Source organism: Astatotilapia calliptera, chromosome 17 (genome assembly GCF_900246225.1).
Source record: "Astatotilapia calliptera chromosome 17, fAstCal1.2, whole genome shotgun sequence".
NCBI lineage: Eukaryota > Metazoa > Chordata > Actinopteri > Cichliformes > Cichlidae > Astatotilapia > Astatotilapia calliptera.
Window position 1 is genome coordinate 19,266,132 of NC_039318.1, and position 21,131 is coordinate 19,287,262.

The 21,131-nt window shown below is 39.6% G+C and overlaps 1 protein-coding gene across 2 annotated transcripts; it reads left to right on the forward strand.

The window, feature by feature from the left end:
* The first annotated feature begins 1,774 nt into the window (after window positions 1–1,774).
* On the forward strand, window positions 1,775–14,238 carry LOC113009715 (tetraspanin-8-like). 2 transcript variants are annotated; one of them, XM_026148191.1, is made up of 9 exons: window positions 1,775–1,854; window positions 3,023–3,130; window positions 10,009–10,071; window positions 10,605–10,724; window positions 11,076–11,150; window positions 11,228–11,323; window positions 12,942–13,079; window positions 13,239–13,322; window positions 13,725–14,238. In XM_026148191.1, exons 2-9 carry the CDS (start codon window positions 3,074–3,076, stop codon window positions 13,797–13,799), a joined length of 708 nt encoding a protein of 235 aa, XP_026003976.1. In that variant the 5' UTR covers window positions 1,775–1,854; window positions 3,023–3,073; the 3' UTR covers window positions 13,800–14,238. The 2 variants fall into 2 exon arrangements, with proteins under 2 accessions (XP_026003976.1, XP_026003975.1); XM_026148190.1 differs by lacking the exon at window positions 1,775–1,854 and adding an exon at window positions 1,861–1,939.
* The last annotated feature ends 6,893 nt before the right edge of the window (window positions 14,239–21,131 follow it).

A 21,131-nucleotide genomic window follows, 5' to 3' on the forward strand; every position in this document is an offset into this window, starting at 1 on the left:
TAATTTAGACTGAAAGAATATAGAAACAATATTAACTCACATTATATATGTTAATTACTAATTTGCTTATCGCATAATTTCGGTTACCATTAGCTAACTGGAGCCTAACATTGGCCTCTCATGGTTTTCGATAAACAGCCCACATACCTGTAAAATAACAACACCCAGTAAAAGTCCACATATATAAAGGGTCTACACTCGTTCTCACTGGTGTGTTAGCTTTAAAATCTTATTTACCTTCAAGTGTAAAACTCCAGATGGTAGTAGATTTTCCAAAGCGAGAGACAAAAATGGCGGACAGCGCAGCCGATTTTTCCTTTCCAGGGGGCGGAGCTTGAGGATAAAACACGACTAACTTGTTTCTTTTCAACATGATTTGTTCTAAAAGAATGAATATTCTTAAAGAATATGTGAAAATTAAAAGACAAAAATATGTTTAGATGTGAAATTTAAATTAGTCATGCTGGATATATGAAGTAATTCTATGCAAATTCAACAACCACCCTATTGCATTTTTTTCAGTGTATGCAATATATTCAGTTTTAGCATTTATATTCACTGTTAACTGTAACTACGCTCAAAGTGTTAATGCTATCTTATTTTAATAAACAACACTGTTATATGCAAAACTAGGGTGGCACTTGGGATGGTAAGAGATCATTTTGGGGTGGCACTTACCCCATGCCACCCTTCTAGATCAGCCCCTGATACTCAGAACCTTCAGAAACAATGACCAGACACAGGTGTGAGGGTATCTGTGAGCTCACAGACAGTGAAGGGGAAGCTGGAGTTACACAGGTGTGCACTCACTCTGCTGTATTTTCATACAGCTGCCGTTAGATGGCGACTTAAAAGCACATTTTACTGACAGAACTTCTCAACAACTATGTTTAGTTTTTATTTAATTCATTCATACTCTATAAGATTAAAATAGGCTAATGATTCACTACACATTGAATGCCCTTCTTCTAAAGGAATCAGCTGGTTTGATAAAAACTTTAAATATGTTTCGACTGTTGGTGTTTTCATTCTAACACCAACAGTATATACAAATATATGCAAAGTATCTGTTTGCATATATTGAGGAAATTCTTTATTTTTGTGGGGGGTTTTTTCAGTATGTATAGTTATAGTAGTTTATATTATAGTAATATAAAGTGAAAGTGATTGTAGTTAGTTAATTTTTACACTGTCTGCTGGAAATTAATACCAGTCTGAGAGGCCATTAGTTTATCGTTTTCTTCCATTTTCCACTGCTTCCTTTAGGGGATGATCCGCGGGTCACTACCGCGGATCATCTGCCTCCATCTCACCCTGTTGCCAGAATCTTACCCTCTGCATGAACCTCTTCTGGGGTCTTCCTTTTTTCCTCCTGCCTGACAGCTTCATCCTCATCATCCTTTGCCAAGTATATCTACTATCCCTCTTCAACACATGTTCAAACCATGTCAGCCTCACCTCTCTAACTGCTGAAACAGTGACCATGAGGCGGTTTTATCCCAAGTCTCCATTTTTTTGTTTTCATTCTACTTTTAACTTAACCTGATGTTTGGTAAAAGCCCAAACAGGTGCTGAAAATTAAAGGTGAGCTGGGAATGATTTGGACTTTTTAAATTACACTAAAAGGTTAAAATAGTTGTGATGATAATATGTGTAATAATCTACTGACACATAAGGTGGCTGATTCTGAGATGAGTGAGAAAATAAGTTGTACCTCTGTGTGTGGGTGTTAGGTCAAAACCAGAGGGAAAGACTCACTAGGGTAGAACAGAAAATCCAACAGTGACTGGAGAAATCCTGGAGGGGTAATCGGGTACAAGGAGGCAGGTGCACTGATTGGGAAACTGGGAACAGGTGAGGAGTGAAAGCCTGGGGAATAGAGTGTACCTGGGAGAGGCCTGAGTGAGTGAGTGAATAAATGACAGAACGGAAACAGAAGGTAATGTGAATGATTAATCTGCCATCTGCTGGTTTACACTGAGGTGTAATTTGCAGCTCGCTGCTTTGTTCTCATTTATTGTCAGATGTGTGATAGAGGAACCAGGAGGAACACTATGCACAAATTCGGGCACACAAACAAATGAAACAAGAACCTGAAATAAGTTTACTTTTCAGTGTGGTGGCCTGGTGTCTTCAACTATGTATAAAAGAACCGGGGTCTAAATTGTGGTTTGGTGATCTGATTTTACCCTGAAACCAGGCTCCGCTGATGGGGAAATGACTTTGTGAGGGTTCAGGAGTTTATGTTTGAGTGAAAATGTACCAAGCAGCCTCTAAGCTTGGTAAAATGTGGAAACTCCAGAGAAGCTAGGTTGTCGCTTTCCTTACCCACCCACCTAAAAAGAAAAAAAAAGTCCTGCAGCTGGAATCAGAAACACCCACTGTATTATCCCTGCAACTGAAAGCCACCTAATCAGGATTTTCTGGCTTTTGTTACAGGTTATTTAAGACTAAAGAACCTTCTCATGCTTAAACTAATCCCATTAATCTTGCTGGAATTTTGGCTTAGTGGCTTCTTCTTGGGTAAAGTCAGATTTATATTGCTGGTTTTGCTGATGTCGGGCAGAAGATCATTCAGATCATCGGATGCTGCTTTACAAGTATAAAACTGATACAGATGGATGTGAATGTTTGAACACATCTATCCATACAACAGCAGTTGACTTATCAGAAGTCAGAACTTACGGATGAAGTGAAACAGTTTGTTTATCCTCCTTTATCCTAGTTGTTGAAGTATCATTCAGATTCTCGTCTCAGCCGAGCAGTGAGTTTAAACATGAGCTCTTTCCATATGTTGATCTTAATTTTATCTGATTATAGTAAACTGGTGGGGGAAAAAACGAGGGAATCCTGCAGGGAAAATGAAAATATATTAAAAAAAAAAAAAAAAAAGAGGAAAAGAGAGAGGAGATGTGGAAGCAGGAGGAGGAGGGTGCAGTGAGGGACACACCCTGAATGGGTGGAAACAGTAGAGCAGGCTCGTGTGTTTACTGATCTGACAGACTGTGTGTTCACTGTGCAGGAAGCTCGAGTCCTCTGAAGCAGGCGGTCGACGTGAATCGAGGGAAAAACCATGGCTGTTAACAAGTGTATCAAATACCTTCTCTTCTTCTTCAACCTTCTTTTTTGGGTGAGTATTTAAGACAACTTGAGTTCTTACAGTTTATTCACAGGTGATGGATTGGGCAGGTGTTTGCAGGTGGCGTCTGAGTTTTTGAGGCTGTTCAACAGATTTCAACTGAGTCTGATTTAAAAGTTTGCAAACCTGCCGGTTTTATTTGATTTGTGTTTGAAGCATTCAGTTTGTTTAATTTGGGCCTCGTCCCTAAATCAGTTTGACAACTGGCACAGTAGGTGTGGCATGCTGGTTTAGGAAGCTGTGATGCAACTTTCAATACTAAAGTTATTATTTATCTATTTATTTATTTCCAATATATTTCTACTTTTTCTAACTTGATTAAGATTTTTCTTAAATTTGGTCTCTTTAACCCCCAGTCTTTCCCTTTTCTGCATTCTTTGTGTGTCCTGACCTCCCTCTGTCTTTCCATCAATTGAGTAAAACTGGTTGTATCAGATTTTTCTGGCTTCACAAACAGGTATTTGTTCAGTTTCTGGGCATGGCTGTCCCCTCCGCCCCTGAGTTGAGCAATTCAGCATGATGGCGCTCCCTGGATGTTTTTGTTTTTTTGTTTGTTTTTAAACATCGCTGTTTGTAGGTCTTTGGAGGTTCACTGAAGTCTTTCTAAAAAGCACTGTTTGCATATTTTCTAAGCAATGTTTGCTCCATCCCACAGATTCTGTGCTGCTAGGAGCCCAACATGTAGCTTGACTGAGTAATTTTTGTTGTTGCTCAACACCAACCTGGTGGTGGCAGGAAACATACATTATCTCTTTTTTTTGTAGGCGGAACAATGGAAGGCCTTTATCAGCTTTGGAGCTGAAGTATTTGAGTTGCCACTCCCACTAAAAACTTTAAAGACTTTAAGAGCACGTATTTGTGCAAGGCAAGAGTTTGTTTTCCCCGTCAGAGCCAAAACTACAAACGCTGGTGTGCTGGAAACGTAAATCTTAGTCTGACTTCACATGTAATTGTGAAGTTTTTCCCCAACAAGCGAATTGTGCTGTTAGTCAATGAGAACAGCACAAATAACCATAATTTTTCAACCATGACGTGATCAAGATTTACAAAACAGACTTTTTCTTCAGCATCACCATGCAGATAAACCCAGCAGTAAACTGTTCACACAAGTCTGGTCAAAAACTCAGGTTTCCTATAAACGTTTTCAGGCCTCGAAGTCTTTTTGAAACCACAGCTGTCACCACCTGGTGGCCTTCAGAGAGAATCCAGATCTAAAAAACTTCTTCAGTGACTTCAATGGCTAAGCCATGGTTTTATTTTTTAAACTGGTCTTTGTTTGACAATGAAAGCCAAGGTTGTTGACAATTTAATTTTATCGTCAGTTTGAAGATCAGGCAGATTAAACTGTGTGAAATAAATGACTGCAAGTCTTATTGTCTTCTGAGTCACTTCAGGTGTGTCAGCAGACCGTAGTTTCAGTGAAATCTGTGGGTTTTTAGATTATGGTGTAAGATGATGAACACTGCTCATAAAGCTGGCTTCATATGCTGTACATGATCTGCACTTGTATCCGTCTGGCCAGCCCGTTCTCACTCCCGGGGCGTACCATACCGAGGTTTTGTTGCGTCCCGCGGTGTTCCTGAGGAACGCAAAGGTTATCTTCCGCGTTCTTATGGTACGCGTCGGGTTGTGGGTGAAATCCAGTGGAAGGACAGTCCCGTGGTAATACACGTTCCAGCCCTATTCTTAACCTTAACCAGCACAGAAATGACATAAAATTGTGTTTTCCAAAGCGTTTTTAAGAAAATGAACGAACATGTGTAGATTGAGTCCAAGCGGTTCTTGTGTTTTCTCATTTTTACAATCTCGTCATTTAGGAACGTGTTGGGTATCCGAAAGCGTAAAATGTTGGCGATTTGTCACCTAGCGTAAAATATTACGCGTAAGGAGTAAGAACGTGTTTGTCTGGCCGAGTGGCCCAGTTATGAAGTCATTTCTGTCGTTACAGCCTGACGAGTCGGATACGTCATTGTCTTTGGAGCACAGCCAGTCAGAACAAGCAGAAGCATGTTATCATGTTCATCTCGTGTGTGTGTGTGTGTGTGTGTGTGTGTGTGTGTGTGTGTGTGTGTGTGTGTGTGTGTGTGTGTGTGTGTTTGCTCGCAGGTTTAAACGTTATTCGGTCATAAACTCATGCATGTAGCTTCTGGCATTTTGTAATCCTCATCAAGCAGTGCGTCCTGTTTGAAAGGTTTCCTCCTGCAGCCTGCTGTGGTTATTTTCAGGTCTTCTCTCAGATTCCCAGAACTGAAGTCAAATCGATCCCAACTTAATTACAGCCACTCAGCGGACGTGATGTGTTTACCTAATGATGGTGGCGAGGGTTGAGCAGGCCTCTTATTTTCTGTGGAGCTCGTTTAATGCTGGTTTTCATATTGTGCTCTGCTGAGAAACATCAAAGAAAGATCCTCTTTCACCACCTATCTGCTCAAACACGACTCCGCCTTGTCCTTCAAGGAACTTTTAAGGTCTTTCTGTACAGCACTCAGCCACAGAAACCACTGCAGACCAGCCCTCAGGAAGCATTACTGCAGCACTCAGCACCGACCAGAGGCACAGAGCCGAGTGGCATTAGTGTTGAGCTTTATCAATGTTTTATGTATTTTTCATAACAAAGAGGACGCTTGTATACATTATTATTAAAGCAGCTGTCAGTAAACCTGCTGCTAGAACTGAATATTTCAAAGGAAATCTAATAAGCCAGCCGTGGATAATGGTGAAGTGAGGCACAGATATGGTACCACAAAATGGGTGACCACTCTCCTTTGGGGTTTTTTTTTTTCCCATCTTATAGATTGAATAAGGTAAAAAAATGATTAGATGATGATGAGATTTAGAACATCCTGAATGACCACAGAGACGAACTAGAGGAAGATCCAAATGCAAAACGGCCACACAGCTGGCTCTCCCCTGGGTTCTGTGTCTGTGAGGCCTGTTTTGTGTCCTTCCTCTATTATCCTTGCCACCAATCCAGCTGATTCTCTGTGAGCACTTTCTGAATTTAATTTAATTGAGTTCAGAGACAACATTTGTACAAATCAGTCCAAGTGTCACCTTTTGTTGGGATGTTTGAACAAGTAAAAAAGAGGAACTGTACTGTGTCATTTTAAAATGTTGCTTCCTTGTTTATGTGAAGAGCTTCATTATTTCCTGAATAATAATAATAATAATAATAATAATAATAATAATAATAATAATAATAATAATAATAATAATAATAAAAAAACTTAAATAACTGGAAGTTTGGGTGGGTTACCATCGGATATGACTTGACAGTCCACTTGAAGCAGTGTCTCGGAGACCTCACTGAGGGAGGCGTTTACAGTTTCGGTGGTCACATGGCATTGCAAAGCTCTGTGGTTACTAGTAGCCACACTGCAGTGTGTGTGTGTTGTGAAATGACGATGAGTCTCCAACTGTGAATCAGTGCTAAGGAATTAACCACCCTCATTCCTTGCTTTTGGGAACATGCCCAATCATGATGTACTCACTGGTTTTACTCCTGATTTAACCATCTAAATTCTTTTAGTCGGAGTCGATTAAATACCAAACGATTACTGTAGACTAAATCTAAAGTGTAGAAGTCTGTCATGTTTTTACATGGTTTATTCTTCTTGTCTTTGACATTGAGAAATGTGTTCACATGTCTCTCTTCTCTTCCTCCCACGCGTTGACATTTTGTCATGCTTTTATGAGAAACAACTTCTGATTTGCGGACTTCCAAATTCCTCTCACCTTTCTGCGTAACATAATTACTCTAGGTGGATCTTGTTTGTCTAGAATATGTTTGACTCGTTTTTCTTCAGTGACAAAAATGTCAGTACATAGATCCAGCACGTATCAATTTGATATGATACCGACGTTTGTATTTGTTTTTTCTATAATATTCAGCACTAATAGTCTGAGGTCAAGATTAACCTGTGTGCATGCGCCCTGTCACTGGGATCTCTAATCTTAATCTTTGTTGGGTTTTTCCCGTTGTGGTGGAGTAATGGTAAATAATTAACAGGCAACGTTACCCTTGAAAGGCACTTAAAGGTTAAGTTGTGCATGTCGTGAAATTACTCATAAAAAGGACAAAACTGTGTGACGACAACAACACGTGAACAGACTTCAGTGGTTTCCCATTACATTAACAGAGCTAAGAGGGCCCCACGTGTCTGCCTCTGTGGGTTGTGGTTAAAAAGGTTTTAAATCAGAATCTGAGTACTTTATTAATCCCTGAGGAAATCGTGTGGTAAATGTGAGAAAGAATAAGTTGGGATGAATTCCTGACGTAGTTTATAGTTCATATAGGCTTCGGCCTTTATTTCCGCTGCTCCCTGGGGCGGGTTCGTCTCTGATAGGAGAAAACCTGCAGAGCAACATGCTAACAGAAAGTCTCCTTGCGTGTATGTGCTGTGATGATCCCCTGCAACCGTCGCCAACGCCTCCCAAAGAAAACAATGACTTTGTTTGGGTGTGTTGTTCCACTGATAAAGCAGGTGAAACACTCCTGTGCTGCACGCCCACTCACCTGACAAAGGACGGTTCCCAGTTATCGGTACTGATTTGCACACACTCTCCTGGAAGTTGTGAGACCCAGAACCAAATGTCTGACTCTGCAGGTGGGACACGTCTGTGTTTTTGGCCTCTATTCGTTCTTTACTACATGAGGGCAGATGTCTCAACAGCAAATGTAGAGTCCAAAAACTGAGTTTTGTTATGTTTCACCTCGGGCAGTATCGCCATCAGCAGGGTTTTGTTTGTTGTTAAACCAGACTGAACGTCACTTTGCTGTCATCTGCCCAAAAGATGTCTACGACTTGTTTGTGTGTGATATCGAGGACGATTGAAAGCACGGGAAATGACACAGAGCGTTTTTTTTTTGTTTTTGTTTTTTTGGGGGGGGGGGGGTTTGAGGAGCTCCGACTTGTTTTAATTCTGCATATGTTATGAGTTTGTCATTTTTGTTAATCTCATAATGATCTGTACAGCTTTCCTCTGTGCACTTGGTCAAGACTTCTCCCGTCACAGATTTTCAAACAAAATGATTTTAAAAGGGGAAAGCAGCAGCCCAAATATGACAAAACTGTAAACCTTCTCAAGCTTTCACTGCTTCTAATCACCAGTTTTACTTTTTAAGTGAATTAAATGACTTTGTGTGTCAATATGCAGGGGTTACAGCTAAAATGCTTTATGAGTGGGAATATGAGAATATTTTAAATGCTCAAACACTTTTCAGTATAGAAAATGTTTGTGCAGAAAAGGTTTCCCCATAAAGAACTTGAAGTGTGTGTCCTTCCTGCCGTTATGACCTTTTAATGACTTTGTTCTTAGAAATGAGCACGTCCCTCCGACTTCATCTGAAAGTCCATCTTTTGTCTTTTAAATCTAATTGTAGCCACAAGGAGAAAACAACCTCAATGTGTTTTTCAGTGTACAAAATGTACTATAGGAAACAGACGATCTAGGAAGTCAATGCTATGCTGCTGCTTAACATTCCTGTGATTGACTAGGAACCTGACCCTGCTGTATATCTGTGACCTTTTTAATCACGGAAATCTACTTTCCCCCAGCTGGACATGTTTTCGAGGAACTGACCCAGAACACGTGCACAGGGAAAGAGCTGACTGTAACTTTAAATCACTAATTGTGACCTTTTTAAAGTTAACCAGGGTTTTACTTTTAGAGATATTTGAGCAATGTTTGTTCCAGCCGCCTAAATCCTAGACACAGTCCACACAGATCAGTACCAGGGAGATAACACTACTAGCTGTTATCTCAGGTGCAGTTTGAGGTGTTGCATCCTGAAAATAAAAACAAACACACACACACACACACACACACACACACACACACACACACACACACACACACACACACACACACACACACACACACCTTTTGTTGGAGTGTAAAAGGGTTTTTTCATTCCTTTTTGCTCAGTCCCATCTCCCTGTTCTTCAGTTAGAAATATGTGGTTGGCGGCGAACGTTATCAAACTAACCAGACAGATGTGGCTTAATTTGGTTCACAGCTGTGACAATCTCTGCTTACTTATGCACATGTGATCAGGACCTCACATAAAAAACTCTGGAAACATGAGAAGTGTCAGATTTATTTATTTATTTGGGGGGGCGGCAGCTCAAAGTAAGCTGGATGTGACAAAGGATCTTATGGTAACTGGTAGATGTTTTGGTAACCCTAGTCAAACCATTTATTGATTTTTATTTATTTGGACTCTGTCCCTCTATTCCTTCTGTAAGTGTTCTCTTATGATTTTTATCAAATGTATTTTAAATGTATTAATCTTATTCTAATCAGTATGATTGATGAAAATAAAGGACAATGTTGTAATTTTTACTTTAACATGATTAGGCAGTGCTGTGTCATGTCTAAATGTGATGCTGCTGCATAGCTTTGACTCTCATTACTGGAGGACATTGATAATGGCAGAATCAGAAAATCAAAATTAAAACATTAAAAGGTAGATATAAAAAAAAAAAAAATTTTTTTTCGTCATTTGCACCAAAATAAGCAATTTCAGCAACACTACACAAACAATCTTGTATTTACAAGAAAGTCACCTTTGAGTAGATGTGTCCATTTTATTCCTGCTGGTAATTGTCGGCCCCATGTTAAATATTATCATGTGTATATACCTGGAAATATTGCCATGCATTACAAATTCTGAAAACTTTTCTTTCCCCTGACTTGGATGTTAAAGGTAAGCTTTAGAGCTTTTTCCTCCAGGGAGGATTGAAGTGCTTGTTAAATGTCACAATGTCTATTTTGTTATTGCGCTGCTGCAGAGTTTCACCACCAGATGTCGCCAGATTCTGTAAAATTGGCTCATTCGGTTAATCTCCATCTTCTTCTCCCTCCAGCTGAGCGGTTGCCTCATCCTAGCCGTCTCCATCTACCTGAGAGTCAGCAAGGGTGGAAACCAGGTGAGCCAGTGATGGACTTTAAAGAGACTGCAGTATTGCATAGATGAGCACAGAAGTGCATGTTCTAAGGCTTTGTGCAGGCGATGGTGTAGTATAGTGGTGTGACAGTGGGTCTCTTCAATGGATTCCAGATGATGTGTGGACCTCTCATACAAGAATAAGTCTTTACTGTGTTTATATCATCTGTGGTAACACTCAAAAGGTGACTTTGTTTCATTCTTCAGGGAGAATATGTGGTAAATAAAACTTACTGTGATTCCAGCTTTGCCTTCAGAGCTTTATGTATCGCATCAGAGCTACTCTCATGGTCAGCAACCAGGACCAGTCATCTGAAACGTGCACTCACTTCACATTGCCTTTATCCTTGTGTATTTTCCCATCTGTCACTCAGACATTCATCACATTTTCTCTGATCACACGTAAACTATTCCATAAAGACAAACTTCAACATCCTCTCTAACACATATAGGTGCTTTTAAAACTTTAGATCAACCTTTGACTTTGCCTTTGACTTCCACCTCATCTGTCCACAGATCACCGATCAGTACTTCCCTGCAGTCAACCTGATGATTGCCATCGGCACGATCATCATGGTTCTCGGCTTCCTGGGCTGCTGTGGAGCCTACAGAGAGAGCCGCTGCATGTTGCTGCTGGTGAGCATCACATTTTGATTATTTTGGGAATGTTTTTGGAGGGAGGCGAAGCAAAACACATTACTTAGTTAATGAAACCTACACTGAGGGATTGTACCGACACACATACCTGATGTTCAGTAACTGAAACTTTTGCCAACTGCTGGTGGGTTTCTATCTATGTTGAAGTTATTTCAGCTAAGTTGTAAGATTAAAAAACTGAAATATGTTGGTTTGTTACTATGACACAAATGTTTTTGTCGATTAAAAAGATGTGTGAACTTTAGGTGGACAGAACACACATTTTGCTTAACTTTTCGCCTCAGCAAGTCTTACAAAAATTGTTGATCTATATCATGTGTGTTCCCTCAGTTCTTCATCTTCCTTCTCATCATCTTCATCCTCCTGGTGGCAGCAGGCATCGCAGGAGCTGTGAGCCAGAATAAGGTAAAAATAGCGACTATGTGACTACTTAATTTTATTTTTGATGAGGCTCAAACGTCAAGTTGCGTTTCTGTTTGCAGATGGAAGACTGGGTGAACAAGCAGTTGAAAGATATGTTGCCACTTGCAAAACAACCTGACACGGTGAAAAGTGACCTGAAGAATCTGCAGAAAGATGTAACTAACACACACAGTTTTTCTTCAGTAATACAGAAAGACTTTCCTAGACGCAGTCAATCAGATACACGAGTTAACCTAAATCTTGAAACACACTTGTGGTATTTGAATGTGCTGGTATTATACAGGGTATCTCATTGTATTTACATTTCCTGAAGCCCAACATGTAACCCAAAAATGAATAACCAGTTGCCTGCTGCTCACACATGACCAGGGGGAATAAACTAAAATGCTGGGACATCAAATTTAAGACGAACTGCGCCTGAATACAGATCTACACGTCATGAGATTGACTGTGCATACTGCACACATCCACCAGAGGGCACTGTGCATTCAACTGCCTGCAAGTCTGTCAGTGGTATGATGCAATGTAAATACATGGTGACAAATGTCAGTTTCCCAACCCTGAGGCATCTCTATGAGGTCTTGAACATCCCACGGAGCACTATTCAAGTGATCATTCAGAAATGGAAGGAGTATGGCACAACTGTAAACCTACCAAGACAAGGCCGTCCACCTAAACTCACAGGCCGAACAAGGAGAGCGCTGATCAGAAATGCAGCCAAGAGGCCCATGGTGACTCTGGATGAGCTGCAGAGATCTACAGCTCAGATGGGGGAATCTGTCCATAGGACAACTATTAGTCGTGCACTGCACAAAGTTGGCCTTTATGGAAGAGTGGCAAGAAGAAAGCCATTGTTAACAGAAAACCATAAGAAGTCCCGTTTGCAGTTTACCACAAGCCATGTGGGGACACGGCAAACATGTGGAAGAAGGTGCTCTGGTCAGATGAGACCAAAATGGAACTTTTTGGCCAAAATGCAAAACACTATGTGTGGCGGAAAACTAACACTGCACATCACTCTGAACACACCATCCCCACTGTCATATATGGTGGTGGCAGCATCATGCTCTGGGGGTGCTTCTCTTCAGCAGGGACAGGGAAGCTGGTCAGAGTTGATGGGAAGATGGATGGAGCCAAAAAAAGGGCAATCTTGGGAGAAAACCTCTTGGAGTCTGCAAAAGACTTGAGACTGACCCTAAACATAAAGCCAGGGCAACAATGGAATGGTTTAAAACAAAACATATCCATGTGTTAGAATGGCCCAGTCAAAGTCCAGATCTAAATCCAATCGAGAATCTGTGGCAAGATCTGAAAACTGCTGTTACAAACGCTGTCCATCTAATCTGACTGAGCTGGAGCTGTTTTGCAAAGAAGAATGGGCAAAGATTTCAGTCTCTACATGTGCAAAGCTGGTAGAGACATACCCTAAAAGACTGGCAGCTGTAATTGCAGCAAAAGGTGGTTCTAGTATTGACTCAGGGGGCTGAATAATTACGCACACCCCACTTTTCAGTTATTTATTTGTAAAAAATGTTTGGACTCATGTATGATTTTTGTTCCACTTCTCACGTGTACACCACTTTGTGTTGGTCTTTCACGTGGAATTCCAATAAAACTGATTCTTGTTTGTGGCTGTAATGTGACAAAATGTGGAAAAGATCAAGGGGGCCAAATACTTTTGGAAAGCCTCTGTATTGTGACAGGCTGAACAGCAATAAGGGCTTTACTAGAACTATTACACTAGTTCCAATCCTATTTGTATTTTCTTCCCAGCTCAAGTGTTGTGGTCTTGTGAACGGAAAGACAGACTGGTCTCCAGATCCATTCCCAGAATCCTGTCGCTGCAACGTCACCAACAGTCCCACCCCTGTCCCCGGTGCTGAGTGTGGCTCAGAAGGTTACTACAGCACGGTAAGGCTGTGACTGCTGAACACTGGATTGAGCATCCCAGCAGGAATCTGATTTCACTTTATATCTGAACAAGAAATCCACACTCTTACTTTACTCTCATCGCTGAGACACAGTTAAATGAACCATAATAACCCACGCTGCTCTGCTCTCACCCTGCAGCCCTGCTCCACCCGAATCGTCAACCTGATGAAGGAGAATATGGTGATAGTGCTGGGAATTGCCTTCGGCATCGCCGTCCTGCTGGTGAGCTGACACATATAGTCACCACATCACTTCAGGGGACATTTGAGTTCACTCGATTAAAAAGTCATACTCTAATTTTTAAGTTTTTTTTTTTTTCTCTTGATAGAAAAATTGTAGAACATGCAAAAAGCAGATTAATTAATTAATTGGCATTAAGTCAATTTTATTTATATAGCGCCAAATCACAAAAACAGTTGCCTGGGGGTGCCTGATTCCTCTTGTAGAACCAGGTTTAGGGAGCGCCAGCTGTCTGCTGCGACCAGCTGGGGGTGAGGGGGAAGGGGATGGGGCAAAAGACCCGCCATGTGGAAGAGACCCAAAGATTAACAATTACCATTTTTATATTTTCTTTTGTCTTATTTTATTAAAGTTTTAATAATGAGTCATTTGTTGTTCCTGCAGATTTTCGGCTTGGCTTTCTCCATGGCTCTCTACTGTCAGATCAGCAAGAAGGACGGACCTACCACCAACGCCTGAGGCACCATCATCTCTGCCCAAATGTAACCACAATATATCCTCTGCTAATCTAACTCATCCTGTGCTTTCACTGTGAAGAAGCGCACTGAGATTAAAGCCTCTTATACACTAGTATGGAGTCCCAATGGTTACCAAAAAATACACTCTATATAATCTGTATTTTGTGTAAAAGGCATTATGTTACCTGAAATGATAAAATAGTTTGTGTCTGAGAAGCGGGCAGCTTTAGAAATTACCCAGTAAATGCAAAGTAAATAACTGTAATATAATTAACTGGTGTTGATTTAGAATTTCCCAAACCTTTAACTGTTATGAGTATGTTGGTTATGATTTGATTGTGTATTTGACGATGTACGGAAGCCAATTTAAGCCAAAAATATTTAGTCAATAGCCAAGTTGGTGCACAAAATAAAAATTAGTTTCTCATGTTCTCTTAAAAGTGACTTTTTGCTTGTTTGTCACGTTTCTTTTTTTTTTTTTTTTTTTTTTTTTTTTTAAAACTTTTGAAAATGTCAATCTGGTTTATATGGTTTATTTTATTTTTTTTAAGGTAAGTGTATAGTCTGGATTTTTCATTTTAGTTTTTGTCTGTTTTTTTTATAATCATATTTCTGGTTGTAACTGGCTTCCATATTATTTATATTCTTTTGTGTGTGTTTGTTTGTTTGTTTGTTTGTTTGTTTGTTTGTTTTTTTTTTTTTGAAAATTATTGCAAAGACAATCCTCAGGAAGTTGAAATTGGTCTAACATACCTCTCAGTAAATCTCGCACTCAATCATGGTTATTATTGATATAAAAGTTGTTTCTTCTTTCTCCTGTTAAAAAACTTTCACTGGGTAATAAGGCATGGTGGGATTTAGGTTTGGTTTTTTTTTTGTTTTGTTTTTTTTGCGCGGGGGGTGTCTTGTTTGTTTTTATATCAAATGTCAAGCTTCTCAAGTGTTCCAACATTTGCTTCATTTGCTTCATTTATTTTGTAGTCCATTTTAGGAAAGACGTTTAAAAAAACAAAACAAAAATAAATTCAGCCAACTAAATAAAACTTTCACGTATCCCATAATTATTAAGAAAAACTGAATCCCGAGAATTTACAAGTTTTTGTTTTGTTTTCCCATGGAAGCATGAACGTCAAAAAAAAATGTGATTGATTTTTTTTTTTTTTAAAACCAAAGATTAATGTCCTCAGGCCTGAGGATGCTCAGTGTTTGCCTGGATGAATCTGCTTTGTTCCTGATGCTGTTTAAAGTGGTTTTAATCACTATATCACCTGTCAAACACAATTTAAAATAAATAACAATTTAAACAAATCAAGAAGGGAAATTCAGATTGAAGATAAATGTTCTTCTCATGGGCCATATACAATCTAACCAAAGGTAAGTTTGTTTGTTTTTTGTTTTATTTTTTATTTTTGTCATGAGTTTGAGTTTTATGGTAGTACCAGCTGATTTGCTTTAATTGTATTCAAGAAATGCAGAACATTTTACTGTGACAGGAAGTGGCCTGTTTCCGCACACTGCTCACATTTCCTTCCTTCACTTCCTTCTCATTATAATTGCAAGGAACAGAAACCTTCCTAATGTGTTTTTACTTTTACTCACTCTAATCAACTATCAGATGGGGAGATCAAAGTGAGTTAATGATGGACTTGATCTGAGAAAGAAAATTCTAATATATTAAACCATTTTTATTAATATCATTATGGAGTTGTCACATTTTTGTGTTTATAAACACAATTTATAAAAAATGTAACAATAGAAATGACATTTAGAATTCCAAGTGGATATCACACAGATTCTGGTTACTCCCAATAATTCTGAAATCGGATAAAGAAAAATCTACCTTTGTACATGGACAGAAACAGGACTTTTAAACCCAAAATAAATTAAGTTGTGGAATGCATTTCCAAAGCTTGATGCCTTAACTATTTACCCAATAAAGACAAAATCTGACAACCTTCCCTGTGAGTTCTGACACCTCAGTATATAGAAACATTTGTTTATTTAGCTGCATGTTCCATGCGAAATGATGTGATAGCTCTGTTTAGCTTAGCAATTCAGTTATACTTGTATAGTGGCAAATCACAACAGCAGTCGCTTCAATGTGCTGTGTTGTAAGTTAAAGACTAGGAATGGGAATCGACGAGAACCGTTCCTAGTAGTCAAATTCCTTGGAATCGTTAGTCTGTTTGCCTATTGGTACTGCTTATTGGTTCTTGTACTTGCGCTGCTATCAGCTGATTTCAGTTATCGAGGGAGGAAAATAGCAGGATAGTTTATAGCTGTAGCTCAGGTGGCAGAGCAGGTCAGCCACTAATCAGGTCGGTGGTTCAATCCCAGGCTACCTCCTGGCTGCATGCCAATTATCCTTGGGCAAGATACTAACCCCGTGTTTGCCTACTGGTGGTGGTCAGAGGGCCCGGTGGCGCCAGTGTCCGGCAGCCTCGCCTCTGTCAGTGCGCCCCAGGGCAGCTTTGGCTACAACGTAGCTTGCCATCGCCAGTGTGTGAATGGGTGAATGACTGAATGTAGTGTGAAGCGCTTTGGGGTCCTTAGGGACTAGAAAAGCGCTATACAAATGCAGGTCATTTACCATAGCATGGATGTGGACCTTACTTTTATTTTTATTGCACAAAAGGACAAGAGCATAATGTTGAACTGCAAACTGCATCCAATGACAGAAACAACGGCATTATTCTGCTAACTAACACTTTCAACTATTTTTCTCCCTGGAGTAATTAAATAGCGTAGTGCATTACTTTTAATAAATGTGTTCTGTGTAATATCTGTAACCGGAAGGTCGCCGGTTCGATCCCTGGGCTCTCTGTCCTGGTCATTGTGTCCTTGGGCAAGACACTTTACCCTACCGCCTACTGGTGTTGGCCAGAGGGGCCGATGGCGCGATATGACAGCCTCGCTTCTGTCAGTCTGCCCCAGGGCAGCTGTGGCTACAACTGTAGCTGCCTCCACCAGTGTGTGAATGTGAGAGTGAATGAATAGTGGTATTGTGAAGCGCTTTGGGTGCCTTGAAAAGCGCTATATAAATCCAATCCATTATTATTATTATTATTATTACATTACTTTTTTGAGTAATGACCCAACACTGAGGAAATGCATCCAAATGACAATGACAATGTGCAATGACAATAAAGTTGAATTCTAATTCTAATTCTAATCCTAATTTGCACAAATGTAATGTTTGATATGCTGCTTAGTAATGGTGGTAACGCTCAAAGCGGAGCGGGCAAGAACCCAATGAGAATCAATAAGAGAACTGATAAGGAATCGAATCCTTAAGTGATATCGGTAAAAAGGTATCAGAGTCGTTAAATTCATCTAAATTCCCATCCCTAGTAAAGTAATAACAATAATACATAGAAAATCCCGACAAATATATGATGCCCTGTGAGCAAGTGTTTTTTGAGAATTAAAGTACCATCAAGAAGAAACTTCCAGCAGAACTAGGCACCTTAAATAACTTAACTCGTACCTCGGGAAGGATGGGGTTTGTGGGTGCCTTTTTAGGTGATGAAGTTTAAAGTTAAATATTGGATTAACTTCATACAGCATTTGGTTACTGTTTAAATTACGGAACTTACTTTTCAGGCAGATCTTCAGTAGGATTATGTTAACATAACTTAAAGATAACGAGTTAAAATTTTGTTTTCATGTTACTTCAGCTCATTACTGTTTTCTGGAGACCCGTGAAGGTTTTACTTTAACTTAACTGTAGAGAGCAGAGGTGATGCTCGAGTCTGTTGGAAGCTCTGGACACATCACATATAGCAGAGCTGGACACACTGGCTTTATGCTAGCTAATTTAACTAATGTTAACCTTCAAAATATATGATGCTAGTGGACCATTTAACGCTCATGCACCTCCTGAAGCTCCATTGTTCCACTGAAGGAAAAAGCACCCCAGATTAGTGATGTGCAAATCATGAAAAGTTAAGTGATTCTCAATACTCGAGAATCACTTTACTGACTCGTGAATCATGTTTCACACCCCAACTGACTCACTGACTCATCCCTGTTGCTGACTAATTTTATTAGTAGAAATATATCTAGCTTACCATTAAAATTGTGGGGAAAAAACAACAGCAAGTTTCTTAACAAAAACATTTCTGCTCTGAACTGGAAGAAAAAACCCTCCTTTCCTGAGCTAAATCGTAGCATAAACAAATAACTCACTTACTCACTCACTCACTGCTAGGGTTGCCAACCGTCCCTTAAAAAACGGAATCGTCCCGTATTTAGAAACAAAAGTACATGTCCCGTATTGAGCTAATAAGGGACGCACTTTGTCCCATAATACAGTGAGAATCAAAAGTAGTCTATAACTTTTAATGGAATTAACGCTTTGTTTTAAAACATAATTCCCAGCCCCTCTCCTGCTTTGTGACCAATGAGCTGGCAGCACACTTATGACAATTCGAGTATGACAATTCAGATTACCGCTCATCTCATTGGTCGAGGAAAGGTCGCTTGCAGAGAAAATACCGGAAGACAAAAGATGACCACAACAAGAAGCATGGCCAACAGGGAAACAAACGCCAACACTGCGGTGCAAGTCTCGGATGACAGTACACCTAATGCTGGGCAGACACTCGCTTGTGTCCAGATCACGCCGTCTTTTTCACCGACGTTTACGTGTTTGCGCGTGAGCAGTGTGAGCGCCTGTGGTGACACCCTCACGAGCGATTGATGATCGGGAGCTGGTCGTGAGGTGTTAATCACTTCTCGTTACCCCACGTATACTACACGACGCACGATGAAGGCCAAAATCGGTCCGATCACTCAAAAATCGGCTCAAAATGGGCCTAAAACCGCACAGTGTAAGCCCAGCATTAGAGCAGCAATGTTTGTTCCCCTCAGAGAAAGGGAAGAATGGGAAAAGGAAAACACCTGGCTGGAAAAAGTTAATATGGGCATGTGCAGTGAATATCAGCACTATGTGGCCAGAAGTGTGATAATATAACTTATTTTGTGTAATAAACAACTGCAAGGATAGATGATTACAACAAATTGATGACTAATACATAAAAGTAATACATAGATGAATAATGATGATGAGTTAAGATGCGTAATCATGGGAACAAGCGGGTTTACAAACAGGAGCAGCTGATTAGCATTAGAAAAGCTGAAATAATACCTTAGCTGAAGCCAATTGTACTAAATGCACTAAATGTGCACTGTTACAAGAATGTTTTTCTTTCTATTGTTTTCTATTATTTTAAGTTAAGCAGGACAGAGTTCTTTTAAAGAAAGATTTACTTATATTCTCAAAAGTTAAGCATGACAGGCTTCTGTTTAAGAAAGAGACCTGTTTTAGTGTGTTAATGTTGTCATTTTGAGCTAAAAATAAATGGCTAAATGATCATTTGTTTCACATGTGTTCATATCACAAAGAATAGAATATGCATCTACTTAAATCAACTTCAAGTCAAATGGTTAAAAAAATAATTTCACACACAAAAAAAGAGCTAGAAAATTCACCACACTGGGAAGGGTGAAGACAACTGGGTCGCCCGGCCCTGGCCACGAGGTGTCCCTTATTTATTTTTCAGGGAGTTGGCAACCCTACTCACTCCCTTCTGTGATGAATCGTAGCATAAACGAATCACTCAGGACTCACTCAACGTCAGTCCTGGCTCACAGCTCCTTCTTCTTCTTGGTTGGCAACCAATGTTAAGGCGCATTACTGCCCCCTGGCTCACAGCTCAGTGGACATTTAAAAATATATATATATTTGACACATTTGAGGAAAATACAAATAAAAATAAATAAAAATAAATAAAATAAATGTTCCCTTTAGAAATCTTTTTTTTGTGCTTTTTTTTACTCTATAAAAATAGTTGTTTTTCTTTTTCAATCACTCATCTTAGCAGTAGGATATACATGAAAAGAGAAATAAATTAAGTTTGAGTGAAAATGTACATTTTTTGCACTCTCTGGGCAACTGCCTCAGTGACTCAAATGACTCAAAAGAACCCGATTCACTTTGGTAAGTGACTCATTGAAACTCAATTCAGTAAAAAGAATCAAATTTACCACCATTACCCCAGATCATTATGGCGCCCCCGTGCAGGATGGTGTGTAGAAAACATCTCACGTTGGATCTGCTTGTCTTGCCATGTTGGAAACCATCAGGACCATCAAGGTTGCATTTTTTCTCATCACAGAATAAAACTTTCTTCCACCTTTCAATGTCCCATGTTTGGTGCTTTCTTGCAAAGTCCAAACGGTCAGTTCTGTGGTGTTCAAGGAGACAAGGCCTTTGGCGTTTTTTGTTTTTGAAGCCCTTCAGTCTCAGATGCCATCTGATGTTAAGGGGCTGCAGTCAGCACCAGTAACAACCTTAATTTGGGTCAAGGATTGCCCAGAGTCTTGACAGACAGCCAAATGGATCCTCTGACTCAGTGCTGTGGAAACTTTTTTGTCTTCCACTTGACTCTTATATTCCATAACCCATTAAAAAAATTCCAAATGACTGTCTTACTGCTTTCCACCTCAGATGCGATGGCATGCTGCCAGAGACCCTGCTTATGCAGTTCAACAACCCGACCACGTTCAAAAAGGGAACTTAATTTTGTTTTTGCCATCAGAACATCATAACAGTGTGACTATCAGACAGAAAATGAAAATGAATCCATATTTTTGCACAGATTTGTCGAAATGGAAAATCTGTAATTGATGTTATATAAAAATGCTATCATTAGTCTCATTATATATGAGCTTATTAATCAAGGCTAAACCATTTAGATCTGTATCTATAAATTACATAATAATAAGGCATAATGCTTTATAAATGAAGTATTCACCATTATCTCACTAATGCTTAATACAGTGCGGTTATGTGTATGTTTCAGTGTATAACTACCATCGGGTTAGATATTTAGCGAGGGATTGCAGATGAAAAGAAATAACAGTGTTTATTAATCTACACTGTGCCTGTTAAAAATAAACAAATAAAAATCAAAATATGTAATGTAATATAACAAAGTAAGGAATTTTTTTTAAATATTCATTTTATACTTTACACTTTCAATCTGAGTACTTCGGGTGTTTAAATTGACAGTGAAGTTTTTATCTATTTCTTGACATCCATAATTAAAGAAAATAAGATAGCTGACTACCAAACACAAATGACAGGACAAGCAACACCACTGTTCTTAGTGAGTCAAAGCCAAACTGTGTGATGGCGTGAAATTTGGAAACTAAACCTGGCCCCTCCCCTTCTGCATAAAATTTAAATTCCTCAGAAAGAAAACCACCTGCGTTCAGCAAAAACAATCAGGAAGATGTTGCAGAAACAGCTTGGAACAGTCAGAATAAC

Bases quoted from the DNA above. Each gene is read 5' to 3' on its own strand.
- LOC113009715 (XM_026148191.1), top strand. From the start codon at position 3,074: ATGGCTGTTAACAAGTGTATCAAATACCTTCTCTTCTTCTTCAACCTT. The intron at 11,151-11,227 runs GTAAAAATAGCG...TTCTGTTTGCAG, and splicing joins GAGCTGTGAGCCAGAATAAG to ATGGAAGACTGGGTGAACAA. The intron at 13,323-13,724 runs GTGAGCTGACAC...TTGTTCCTGCAG, and splicing joins TCGGCATCGCCGTCCTGCTG to ATTTTCGGCTTGGCTTTCTC.